At 43.5% G+C, this 12,869-nt stretch overlaps 1 protein-coding gene and 1 long non-coding RNA gene across 3 annotated transcripts; both read left to right on the forward strand.

Annotated features, from left to right (window-relative positions):
* SRP9 (signal recognition particle 9) lies at positions 1 to 6,018 on the forward strand. The gene is made up of 3 exons (XM_061350491.1): positions 1 to 166; positions 2,328 to 2,396; positions 4,375 to 6,018. Exons 1-3 carry the CDS (start codon positions 95 to 97, stop codon positions 4,492 to 4,494), a joined length of 261 nt encoding a protein of 86 aa, XP_061206475.1. The 5' UTR covers positions 1 to 94; the 3' UTR covers positions 4,495 to 6,018.
* Positions 6,019 to 6,030: 12 nt separating this feature from the next.
* LOC133210789 (uncharacterized) lies at positions 6,031 to 11,409 on the forward strand. 2 transcript variants are annotated; one of them, XR_009725022.1, is made up of 2 exons: positions 6,031 to 7,069; positions 11,149 to 11,409. It is a non-coding gene; the product is annotated as an uncharacterized LOC133210789 (long non-coding RNA). The 2 variants fall into 2 exon arrangements; XR_009725023.1 differs by lacking the exon at positions 11,149 to 11,409 and adding an exon at positions 7,588 to 7,624.
* Positions 11,410 to 12,869: the final 1,460 nt, after the last annotated feature.

The raw sequence follows: 12,869 nt of genomic DNA on the forward strand, positions 1-12,869 counted from the left end.
GAGGCGCCGGCTCGCAGCGGCGCAGCGCTTGCCGCTTTCGGCGCCATCTTGCCGCCGCGGGGGTAGCGGAGCACCGGATCGTGCTGGCCCCGCCATGCCGCACTACCAGGCCTGGGAGGAGTTCACGCGTGCTGCCGAGAAGCTCTACCTCGCCGACCCCATGAAGGTGGGGGGGGGACGCCGCACAGGCCTCGCGGGAGGGACGGGAGGGATGAGCGGCCGAGGTGGGCCTTCGCCGCTCGCGGTAGGCCCGGGGCGCAGCGGCTGTGTGGTGAGGCGGTGTCTGCGGCGTTCTCGGTTCGTGTTCTGTGGCTGCCTAGGGAAGCAGGCGGGCACTGAGCAGTGGAGCCGGCTGCGGGGTGGCTTTCCAGGCAGGATGCGGGTCCCCGGCGGGCCGCGGGCTCCTGTTCCGCGTGTGGCGGGACCTGCAGGTGTGCTCAGGGTGGTTGTGGCCTGCACCGGGCGGGCGGGAAGCAGCAGCCGGGAGGGGGGTGCTCATATAAGACCCCCAAATCGCGCGTAGAGGACGGCGCAATAGGTGGTGTTATTGAGGTGCGGGCCTCGAGAACGGAACCTCAGAGACGTGCTCATTTACATTGTACCTGTGAGTTAGAACTGGGATTACGAGTTCTGCGGAATGAAAGGTGTGTCGGGAGTGGATTTGGTTTATGAGTTCAGAACCTTTAACACTGCATCATTTGAATTCGGCTTTCTAAAAAGTTAAAGCTTTCGTTAGGTCTTACGTGGTGATGCCTGCAGTGCCTTTGCAGACTGGAAGGTGCTTGCTTTCTAAAGAGTAATTGCTCTAGGAATATTCTTGCCGTATGACTGCTTTTTGGTTTTGGTAACTTTCAGGAATGTAGTTTGTACAACTGTTAAAAGTAACTTAAGTATTCAGAAAAAGCGCTATAATTTAGCCAAAGAGCAACACAAAAGGCAGTGTGGAACTCATGCTTGAGAAAACATTAGGGGAAAAAAAGACCTAGTTTTCTTCACCAAAAATAGAGGACATGGAGACACCTTCAGAAGTAGTTTGTAACAGTGGATTCCCCAACACTGGGCATGTTTTAAGATTCGTCTGAGCAGGGTGCTGGGACATCTAGTCTGGGCCTTGCTTTGCCTGGAAGGATTGGACTAGATGATCCCTGAGATCCCTTCCAGGTTCTATGATTCTATGATCTGTCTTTAACTAGTGTAGGTGATGACTTCATATGCAGTTGCCACTACCTACTGACAGTAAAACTGTCTTGTTTTACCTTCTTATGCTCTGTAATAGTCAATGAAATGAAAGACAAGGGATGTTGCTGCAGCCAGGAGTTCCTCTTCCCCTTTTCTGCAGGGGCCTCCAAAGGCAGTCCCTCCACATCCATGACAATAAACTTGTTTTGTATGAAGGAGTTTATGTAGGCTCCAGAGTTACAACACGAGTATGGAGAACAAGCCTGAGGAGCTTTTGTGTGTAACTTGGCTTGTCAGGGAGCTGAGGGAAGAACAAGAATCATGGGAAAGAGTGCATGTTCTCCGTGGGCTACTGAGCTCAGTAGTAAATGGTTCTGTCTTGTAGGAACAAGCTATCTATCAAGTCCATGTCTGCTTGTGGCAGCCTCTTTTCTTTTGGACAGTAGGAATTCTCAGTGAGGAGCTGAATCTTGAAAGCAGTTAATTTGAAAGAAGTTCTTCAGTCTTCTGATTTTAATTACTGAGAAAGTACTGCTCTTTGTATCTTCCCTTTCCACTTGCAAAACCATCAGAACACTTCAGATCTGTCTGTAGGCAGTGGTGCAGCTGTTGAAATAACTGTGGTGGCTGGAAACATGACTGGTTTACACATTAGGTTAGGTATCATAGAAGAAAAAGTACTACTGTTAAGCTTACCTCACTGAATTAATCCCTTTCAAGTTTTCATTTAGACTTGATTTTAGATTTAGACTTCTTTCTTTTTTTTAAGTGTTTCAGGGTTATAAACACAAGCTTCCAGTTAGTTCTTCTGAAGTGTCTTGTGTTGCCACACCTCCTGTGGTTCATCCTGTGTGTCACTGAGGTCTCTGCAGTTCTCCTTGCTGTATTTACCATGGTTTTGAACATGTCTCATGTGAAGTTTCTGATGCTACTGTAATACTGTTTTAATATGTTAGGCAGGGAAATGTGATGGTTCAACTCCCATGTCGTCCTGGCTGTGGGATTAGTGGTCACCATGGAGGAGATGAAAATATGAAGCAGTACATACTTATAATAAAAGGTAGTCTGAATGTGGGCAGATTACTTTCAGGTATGCTCTTAGAATTGTTAGCTGTGGACCTTAATTCTTACAATGTTTGTCATTTCAGGTGCGGGTTGTTCTCAAATATCGCCACTGTGATGGGAACCTCTGTATCAAAGTCACGGATGATGTAGCTGTAAGTACAGAATATATTCCTCTTTTGGGGCTTATTGTGCCTCTTGCAGACTTCCATTTTGCTGTCAGTCAGCTTGAGAGCTCTTGGCTGTTGCCTTGAGAGTGCCTGACTGTTCTCTAAACTTGTGCTCAGCCTTCCTTAGTTGCTGTGTTTGTGACTGACACTGACCTGTGGTTCAACCCTGTACAGTCCAGGAAAGCTAAAACTTCAGTGTCCTTCACAGGTGTCAGCATAATTCAGGATTTTAGGAAAACAAGCACTACAGAAATTCTGCAAGCTCTCTCTGTCTGAAAATGCTTCATGGAGTGACATTGGTGGCCTCTGCTGAAGCTTTTCAGGAGCATCTTCAAACACAGGTGTCTAGTAGTGTGAGTGTGGCCCTTTTCATTTGCTCAGAGTGGTGACAACTTCCAACCATAGCTTAAGCTCATTTTTGGTGATTGTGAGACAGTGGAGTGATGATGAGACTGAAAGACAAGATTCCATTGCAGTTCAGAGATCCCATTTTCTGAAATGCTGCCACGGTGTCAGGTACTCATTCAGTGAACACTGGAACATACATGCAACATGGAGTTCTGCACTGTTCTTCCCAGGCTGTTGTTCAAGGAGGTGGAGCAGCTGTACTTACTGGTTGCTCTTGTTCTAAATAGCCTGAAAGGGTGCTAAGAAACATTGAGGGGGGTTAGGGTGGTGGGCATTGGTGTATGTGTGCTAATGTACATGACAGTGCCAGGTTCTTGCTGCTAGTGATGTTGTAGCCAAGTTGTTTTTCTGCAGTTCAGAGTAAGCAATAGTAGTCTGCCCTTCTCTGATCTTCAGACGTGGAAAAAGTCTAATTTCTTCTTTACAGGAAAAGTAGCCTGGCATGGTATTCCAATAGCTGCGAGCTTAATAGGGTAATAGAGCTTGACATGGGCAAGATGTTGAGTTCAGGGCACTGATAACGGGGAATGGGGGCAGTTTAGTTGAAATCTTCCATATGGGAAGTTGGAGTTGGCTGGTTTGTGACTGTGAGCTCTTTTCGGTTACAGGCTTTCCTACCTGCTTCCAGTCAGGGAAAGCTGTTACACTGGGAGATGGCAGGGGATTGGTTTTGTTTGGGATTGGGGGGGGGGGGCTGCCTTTTTTCTAAAGGCAAGAAGGGAAGTTTTCTTTGCTCAATCTGTAGAACTCATACAGTTGAAGGAAAAAAGAAACTGTTTTCTACTGCTTGTCTCTAACTTAAAATAGGAATGTAATACTGGCAAAAGTCACTGTGCTCACAGCACTGAGGAATGGAGTATTCTGGGTTTTCTTCACTATTAGATCAGCCTGGCCAGTCATACTCAGGCTGTACAAATGTAAAGAATTACTTAAGTAATCAAAAAAAACCCTAAGCAGTTTTATTGTAAGTCACTAACATATTGCTTGTCCCTCTTGCATTTACAGACTTGTCATATCAAAGAGTTGCTTTTTATCTTAATCAGATGCAGTGTTCCTTATTTAGGATTGTCTTATGTTTTGCCTAGGGGAAGGGATCCCCATCAGTGGGAAATACTGATTTTGTGTCACTGGCAGTGTAACACCAAGGACTGTGAAAGGCAAGATAAACTTATTTCCATAATACAGTGAAATAGGAAAGGAATTAGATTTAAAATCTGGTTTTGTTTTTTCCAGAACACAAACAGGAGTGTCTGTAAAGACAGCTTTAACCCTAAGTTTTAGCACCTTGTTTGGGAGAGAAAAAAACAGGATAAATCGTGAGCTTCCCTATTTTCAAAATGGAAGGTGTGAGCCTTTCAAAGAAACTTGTGTCAACACAGATGTGTTTTAAAACAGGGTAGACTAGAATTTGTTGCTGCTGCTGATTGGTAATAACATGCCACAAACAAACATTTAAGTACTTGTTTTATGTGTTTCAAGCATAAATATCTTGCAGCTATAAACAGGATAAAACCAGCTTGAGTGAAATCTGATGTGAATCAACTTTTTCTTACAGTGTTTGCTGTATAGAACAGACCAGGCACAAGATGTAAAGAAGATTGAGAAATTCCACAGTCAGCTCATGCGACTCATGGTGGCAAAGGAATCCCGCAGTGCTGCCATGGAAACAGACTGAACTGCTGCAAATACAATGAGTGCTCCCGTCATATTTCACTGGAAGAAGATATCTCTTGGATTTGAACAAATACTGGGACAGGAGATGCTTTCATGAACTAAGTGGACTGATGGCAAGTCTGCAGCATTTCCCCTCCCACCTTCCAGGCTCTGCTTTGGAAAACTAGGGAAATAAATGCTTTCAGTTGAAAGCTTATATTTATTTTGGGGAATTGAACAAGAAACTAGTCTTACCCAGTAGGTATGCTAAGAAGACAAGTAAATATTTAAAATCTATAGTACTTCAATCTGAATTTGATGGGCCACAAGCTTCTTTCTGGAAAGTAACTATTTCATACAGGTTTCATTGTGTTCATACCTTATGCTGGTATATTTGCACAGTGGGAAGGTTTATTAACCTGACTAGTACTGTAGCATGATGACTGGATCTAATAAATATCTACATAAATGATACACATCAGTGGAGTTTAGGAGAACAGATGTTTTCTGCACTGCAGTGTTAAAATTGCCATTATGTATTAGCGCTGTCATTAGCAAGACTTCAGCTTTTACTATTGATCTTGGTCACAAGCTGTGCATTATCTGTGATGCAGTTTGCAGAACACTTACAATGGTTAAATAAAACTTCCGTATTTTAAAAATGGAAGTAGAACTTCACTTGAACATTGCTAGAGATGGGTGAGAAACTGGGATTTTCTTTTCTGCTTATGAAAATATTAAAGAGTAGTGGCTTTTTTCCAGACTTGGAACTATTTTAGACTAGGCAGGGGACCTTTTCCTATCCTTGCTTCAGGCATTGTTGAAGTATATCAGCAAGACAATTTCTGGAATCTCTTGCCTGTTGTATTAATAGAAAAAAATGCAGCCAAACACTCCAGCTTCCTTATTTTAGCAGTTTGCAAACTGCATTTTCAGATATTATATGTGGCAGGTGGATGTCAGCCAACTGAATCAATGGCTGAAAACCAGCTTAATAAACACTTAAAATACCACTGTCAAAAACAGACCAATGCTTCTGTGGTTTAGACTTGTTTTTCACTGGTACTTCTGGGAAGGTGATGGAAGGCTTTTTGCTGGAGATCCCAGTAGCTGAAATGGAACTTGCTCTGACTAGTTCTTGCATACTTAAAACCAGATGAGTATTTTAATGAGATTAGCTTATTGGCATAACTAGACTTTTCCAGGACTAATGTTTTGGGTTAAACCAAGCCACAAAAGTCTGTAGTGGCATTTATGTAACAAAACAATTGACTGAAATAGCTACCTGCTGTCACATAAAAATAATTGAGCTACTTGGAAGTAGTATCGTTCCCACATTTGCCAAAGGCTTGGAAAAAAACCCAGGCTTGAATATTGCATTAGAGTACCCTTTTAACTGAACATATGACGATGCATATTGTTGGAATAGAGCTAAATTCCCAGTGAAGACTCACATCCTAGTCTACAGGAGTGACTGGTGTGTATGTAATGGGTTTGGGTTTGTATTGGCTTTTGAAATACAAATAAATCCAGAGAGAAGGTTAAACTTTGAAGTTAATGAAGATGCTGTAATAGTGAACATTTTCTTGATGCTCCAAATTATTTTCCTAATGTTTGCAATATAATATACCAAGTAGCTGAACCACTTTTGTCTAAAGCACTGCTCTGTGCTATGAATGGTCCCTACACAATGTCATGCAAAGATTTAAGCTGTTAAACTGGCAGGTGAAAAGGCTGCAGCTGCTCTGGTGTAGTTTTTGGACATCTTTTATAAAATGGTTTGGCATGTAGATGTCTTCTGTGAGCTGAAGTACAGAAAGGCTTGATTGATCTTTAGGGTCTCTTCCAACCCAAACCATTCTCTGATGATGATGATACTTGCTTATGCTTGAAGGATACAGTAAAGAGAGAGAGAAGACTGTGGACAGACTGTGTGTGTATGTGTGTGTATATATATATATATATTTAAGCAGGTTTTAGAAGAGGGGTACTGTTGTCCAGTGGAGATGGGGATTACAGTACTATGTATTACAGTAGCAGCTGTCAAGCAAAAGAAGCAGGGAAATGGATTTCTGGTTTTCTGAATTCAGAGATTATTTCTGTAAAACCATAAGGAAAGACTAATGCTACTTTTGTAACAGATGTGTTGTTCAGCTTGTTCTCCATATACTCACAGAAAAACCAGGGTGGTTCTGTGCAGTCAAGAATACCAGTATACTGCTTGAAAAGAAAAGAAAAAAGCTTTTGGAAACAACTGGTGCTTCTTGACTGTCCTGGAGTTTTCAGCATCTTCAGTACTGTGTGTGATCTTAAAGCTCTGCTTTTTTTGCTCTTGAGAGTGCATACATACACTGATCACTTCCCTGAACCTTCAAGTTCATCGTATTGCCAAATACTCAAATGTGGCCATTGGTATGTGATGAAAAACCCAGCTTGATGCGGTTGCTGTGCCAAAGGGGTGACTGGCTGCTCTGCATGTGAAGCACTGAATTTGGCAGCCCAGCATGTGAGCAAATGCTTCTGATCACCACGTGGGAGTTTGTGCCAGTCACAGGCACAAACAGGAGCAGATGGGCTATGTGTGCTGCTAGAAACAGGTAATCTTTGAGAAGGGGAATGATTAAAAAGGACCTTTTTGCTTGCTGTAGCTAATTTTGTTGCTGCATGTTAGGTATCTTCAGTAATTGCTTTGTGAGAACAGTTTAATAAAGAATATTGTTCTTGTTATTGCATAAAGAAATTGGATTGGTTTACCCATGGAATTTATTCTGGTTTTCTGGTGTTCTCACTTCCCAGATTCTCTGAGTGCCTTTACTTCAGTTCTTTCTTTGTGCACAGCACTTAAGCTTTGTGTCTCACATCTTCCATGCACTACTATCACTTCTGTTTTGCCTAAGGGATTTTAACCCTGATCTTCTACAATGTAGTCTGTTCTGTAAAGTGTATTCTGGATTACATAAAGGTCCTTAAATTATCTGTAGAAGTGAGAATTTTGATGACAGGTCTTTGATTTAGAGATCCTTATGGAAGGGGCCTGTGTTTCCACTGATGTCCTGACCTGACACTTTTAAGAGTGACAGATTTATTCTGTAAATTTGGCTGCTTTGGTACACAGGTCTGTCACAATGGGAAGTGGAACTGAAGCCAAGCAGGTGCATTTAAAAATGTTTTAACTTGTCAAAATAATTACATTTTATCTTTCTAAGTTCCTTCCTGCAGTATGAAAGTGGCTAATAGTATTTTGCTATAATAAATGTGAAGAAAGCCTGCTTTCTGCCAGATGTGGTTAAGACTCACAGAATCACCAGGCTGGAAGGGACCTTAAAGCCCATCCAGTTCCAGCCCCCTGCCACAGGCAGGGACACCTTCCACTAGAGCAGGTTGCTCCAAGCCCTGTCCAACCTGGCCTTGAACACTGCCAGGGATGTGGCAGCCACAGCTTCTCTGGGACCCTGTGCCAGCGCCTCAGCACCCTCACAGTAATTATTTGTTCCTAATACCTAATCTAAATCTCTCCTCTTCCAGCTTAAAGCTATTCCCCCTTGTCCCCTTTGTCACTAGAGGCCCTTATGAAAGTCCCTCTCCAGATTTCTTGTAGGCTTAGATGATACCATCGGTTGCTGTTAAAAGATGACGTTATCTGGAAGCCCTCATACTATAGGCAGAACACATCCTCTCCATCTTTAGTAAGGATGGTAACAAGCTGTTATCCCCGCAGTGCACCAGTGCTTTTTTCACTTCTGGCTTTATGAGAAAAAATGATACTGTAACTACCTTTTAAGTGAAGTTTGAGATCTAAAGTAGAAAAATGAATATATAGCAAATAGATGTGCTTTTTTCCGTATAATTTACTCTTGTCTAGACTGCAGCTTCTGCACAAGTCCCATTTCCTTCAAGAGTCTGTGAACATTAGTGGGTGACTTTAGGGAGTAGAAGCTTAGCTGAAAACAGTATTATTCTTTGTACAATATGCTCTGTGCTAAGGAAACTTTGAAATTAATTGAATGGAACAAAGCTGTTTTGGTCAAGTGTATCTTGGGAGTCTTCTTGTAAGATAACTTTTTAAAGGAAGCTGAAGAACTAATCCTATTTCTTTGCTCAAGTTATTAATGATTACTTCTCAAGACATGGGGTGTCGATTCTGAAAAGCTGATACCACTATAAAGGTAGATGCTGTATGACTCAACACAGATGTTTGTTTATGAAGGTTTTATTTTTGTATAAAAACTTTGAGAGTTCAAAGTTTAAATACAAGCTAGAGTTGAATTGTCTTTGTTGCTGGGGGATGACAAAAACATGCCTTTCATCTCTTACTACTTTTACTGTAAGTAAAAGAGCGGCTTCCAGATGAACCTACCCGCCTTTGCACTGAAGGCAGGTGTGGACTTTTGAGTTTATAGAATTGTTTTAAGATGAGAATGATGCCACAGTATTTCAAGAGACAGATTAGTTACTCAGCAAAATACAAAACATGGTAGCTTGCTAAGCCCTGCTGATTATGCAAGCTTATGTAGGTCCTGTAACTGCTTTAACAGCCTAAATGCTCCCAAGAGAATGTGGGCTTAAACTGGACCATGTAACACTGACGCCTGTGGAAACTGAGCAAATAAAACCATGGTAACAGGATGATAGCAGAGTTAACTGCCTTCGTGCAAGTACAGGCCCTATTGTTGAACGTAATCTTTGCTTCTGGTGAAGGTAGTGCTTATTTTCTGTGCCAAAGCTAGTTATAGGTGTGAGTCCTCTAATGGGAACGCAATTACTTTCTGCCATTCTAGAAGCATCTTAAGTAATGAGTGCTATTTCTGAGTGCTCTTAGGTGGAAATAGTCTAATTGCATTGTACTCAGCCTGTAAGTACTCCTCATACAGGAGGTGTTGTGAATGTCAGCATTATAAAACTCGAGTATTGTGCTTCTCTTAATGTTTATGAAAGTGGGGTTTATGAAAGTGTTTTCTATTTAAATCAAGACCAGCTCTGTGGATATTTTGCTTTGTTTTTGTAGCAAGTTTTGATTTTGTGCACACATTCTTTGCCTCTTTTTTTGTGGCAGTTTTTAGTCATTAGAACTTAAACCACCAGTCATACCGAGAGGTCTGGGAGAGATTGAGGTTTGGGTTTATTTTCTTTGAAGTTGTGTTTGCATGTTGGGTTCATGTTTTGTCTAGAAGAAGTGGTATCTGTTCATAAAAGGACTAGTCTGTATTGTCCTGCTGCTACTGAGCAGAATCTTCCTGAGTACAGGCATGTGTTTACAGTGGGATTCTAGAGCCTGGCTTCTTGGAGAGGGGGCTGAGTTTCCTAGACACCTACTGAATGGCTTTACTGGCTGATAGTGAGCAGGTGGGAATTTGCTTCTTGCATTGGCTAGCAGAAATACATATTTTAACTGGGTTGCTCATGCATGTAAAGACAGCCATCTATAATACAGTTCTGCTATCATTATGCAGCTAAAAGATGAAAGGCTTGCCTCAGGGCACTGACAAATGAGCTCTGGCAAACTGCGTGTGGCTTAAAGATGCTACCTCCCAAAGGCATCTGCTCCTTTCTGGAGTCAGCAGGCAAGAGGGTGAACTAATGCCTTAAATGTGTTCCTGTGAAAGTGTCTTAGTGTATACTGCCATAAAGGATACCTTTTAAATCTGGGGGCAGGAAGGAAACTGACCTTCTCAGTGAGTGATTGACAGCTGTGTTTTTTTTATTAAGCACATTGGCTGTGGTGGTGCTGGCCTATGAACAAGATTCACTAGGGATTATTTGTCTGTGCCCAGAGGCAAGCTTTTCCTCTGTGTTGGTCACACAGCAGACCCACATAACATGACTAGATTTAAACATGCAGAGAACCAACCACGTTTTAACAGAGCAAACAGCTGCTTTGCAAATAGCTTCTTAACCACTGCAGCATCATTGATCATCTAAGGAAAGTGCAAGGCCTGGGATTCCATGGTCAATGTAACAGCTGGTTGCTGGTCCCTGTTGCTTGTTACCCTGATTCCAGTGTGGTTCAGCCATCCAGGTGGCTGAACCTTGAAACACAAACCCTGAAACACCTACTGTGTGTGATTTCAATTGGGGGTGAGGATGGGTTATCTTGATTTCATGATCAGTTTTCCTTCCCTGTTCTAACTTCTGTGTTAAGCTTCCTGCTTTTCTGGTTCTTCAGTCCTTTCTTCTTCACTTGTTTTAAACTTATCCTTCAGATCGTTCAGACATGTTCCTCTCCCTCTATAGAGTTGATAATGGTGACTTTTTGGTTTGCTTGGGGGAAGACGATTGTTACGCAGTTGCATCTTCACATTCTACTTGTGGGCGTTAATAGAGGATTTTGTTCTCAAATCTGAGCTTCGGTAGAGGAAGATTCTCCATTGTCACGCTTGCCAAGAATACATGTGTACATGTCACAGAAGCATTAATAATAGACTGCATGACCACTTCCTTATCTAATAATGTAATCCAATAGTATAAGAATATCCAATAGTATAAGAAAATAGTGGTTTTGGATATCAAAAAAGTGCTTAGGCTTTAGCAAATGAGAAGATCCTTCTGCTTGTGAACCAGAAGCATCTTATGGTCAGTATCATTAAAGCACAGCTGAAAAACTAGTACTTAATGATTGGCAATTTAAGAGGGTTAACACCCTTAGGAAGACATATACATAAGAGTGGTATCTCCACAGTAGGAACTTTGAACTATCCTGCTTCATGAAAGAAAGAACTGGAGGGCCCTAAGGAGAGCCTGGATGACTGAAGACGCCTGTTTTAAGAACATGGGACAACCTGGATGAAGTATGAAACTACTTCTTTAACAAGCTGGAGAGGCTGGAGTTACTGGCTAGCTAGAGTTTGGAGCTGGCATTGTTATAACATTTTTTCTATCCCCTGTTTGTTATTTTTCATTAACTAAAATAGTCAAATACAGAATCTGTATGGTACCTATAGGTTATAAAGTTATGACAGTGGGGCATAATGCAGTCGTGTTTCTGTCATCCTATAAAGGTTATGTTTTACCATGAAACACAGTTGTACCTATATGTGTGTGAAATCCCTGTGGTCCTACAGAAGCAAGATGGGTTGTTATTAACACTTTTGTTGGCTAAAGCAAAGCCATGTGGAGCTGCTGGTGAAGCCAAGTGCCTAAGTAGGGGTAAAACTCCCACCTAGCGTGTTGGGGGTGGAAGAAGAAAACAACAAAGCTGTACTTACAGAATGATTTAGGCACTTGTTGCTTTAAGACACTGAAAACACTACATTTAACTACTAATGGCTGCTCATAGCAATATGGCATGAGAACTGCACCACGTACCCTTTGTGCAAAGGACTGACGGGGATGACTGGGTGGAAGAGGTTGAGAGATGTGAAAGGAATTGTCTGGGATCACAAGGTTTTTGTTTGTTAAAGACTTTTCTTCAACAATGCAAACAGAGAACTGATGTGGTGCAGAGGTGATGAAAAGGTAAAATTGGAACTTGGGAGGGAAGGGATAGGTGAAAACTGTGACTGAGTGGAAAAACCTCAAAGAGCTGATGAAGAAATTAAGTTGCTTGTTAGGTACTTACGGATAGGCTTAGTTGCTACTGCTGGACCTTCTGAGGCTTGCTCTGATCTCTCTCACCAGGTCTGGAAGACAGGCTTTGGAGAATCCAGGGAAAAGCACCCTGGTACATGGGTTCTTAGTGTTGTCACGCACACAGCTGTGTTGTGTGGGACAGTAGCTGGGCAGCTGGAAGCAATCTCCATGTGCTTCTCCGAACTCATCCCTGCTACAGCGCTGTGAGTGCTGCTGAGATCGGCTGAGGAGCCACTTGGGAAGCTCACACGTAGCCGCTGTGCCCAAATTCTGCCGTTCCAACGGTGATTTGTGTTTAATGGGTTGCAGCCTGTAGCGCTCTGTGACCAGCTGTGCCCTGCAGCTCTGGTGAGCCCCATCACTGCCCACTCACCGGTGTTTGGTCAGTGCGTTCCAAACCCCGTGTTTGGGGCCGGCATCGAGCGCATAAAACCTTCGCGGGTCCCCAGCTGAGGTGGCCGCAGAGGGCCTCAGCTGCGGCCCGGGCCGCAAGCCAGCGCTCCCCGCCTCCAAGGCACGAACTACACCTCCCAGCGGGCTGTGGACACAGGGGCCCGGCCGGTCCTGTGCCCCTCTCCCAGTGGGCGGCCCCGGCGGCGAGCACAGCGAGGGGAGGGCGGTCCGGTCCCGGTGCCGGCCGCGGCAGGTAATGGCGGGCGCGGTGTGAGGGGAAGCCCGCGGGCTCGCTCCGTCGCCTGAGGGGAGAGTCTCGAAACCGCGCTCCGCGGTCGGGTCGTGCCTTATCTTACCTCAGCCGCTCCGAGTCGCTCCGCAGCCGCCCGGCAGCACGACCGCGGCGTTGAACCCGCGTTTCAGCCTTCGCCCCGCTCG

The sequence above is a fragment of the Neopsephotus bourkii genome, unplaced genomic scaffold, assembly GCF_033783945.1.
Source record: "Neopsephotus bourkii isolate Nb327-2 ecotype Australia unplaced genomic scaffold, CSIRO-AGI_Nbou_v1 NB_518, whole genome shotgun sequence".
In the NCBI taxonomy this organism is placed as follows: domain Eukaryota; kingdom Metazoa; phylum Chordata; class Aves; order Psittaciformes; family Psittacidae; genus Neopsephotus; species Neopsephotus bourkii.

Bases quoted from the DNA above. Each gene is read 5' to 3' on its own strand.
- SRP9 (XM_061350491.1), top strand. From the start codon at position 95: ATGCCGCACTACCAGGCCTGGGAGGAGTTCACGCGTGCTGCCGAGAAG. The intron at 167-2,327 runs GTGGGGGGGGGA...TTGTCATTTCAG, and splicing joins ACCTCGCCGACCCCATGAAG to GTGCGGGTTGTTCTCAAATA. The intron at 2,397-4,374 runs GTAAGTACAGAA...TTTTTCTTACAG, and splicing joins AAGTCACGGATGATGTAGCT to TGTTTGCTGTATAGAACAGA.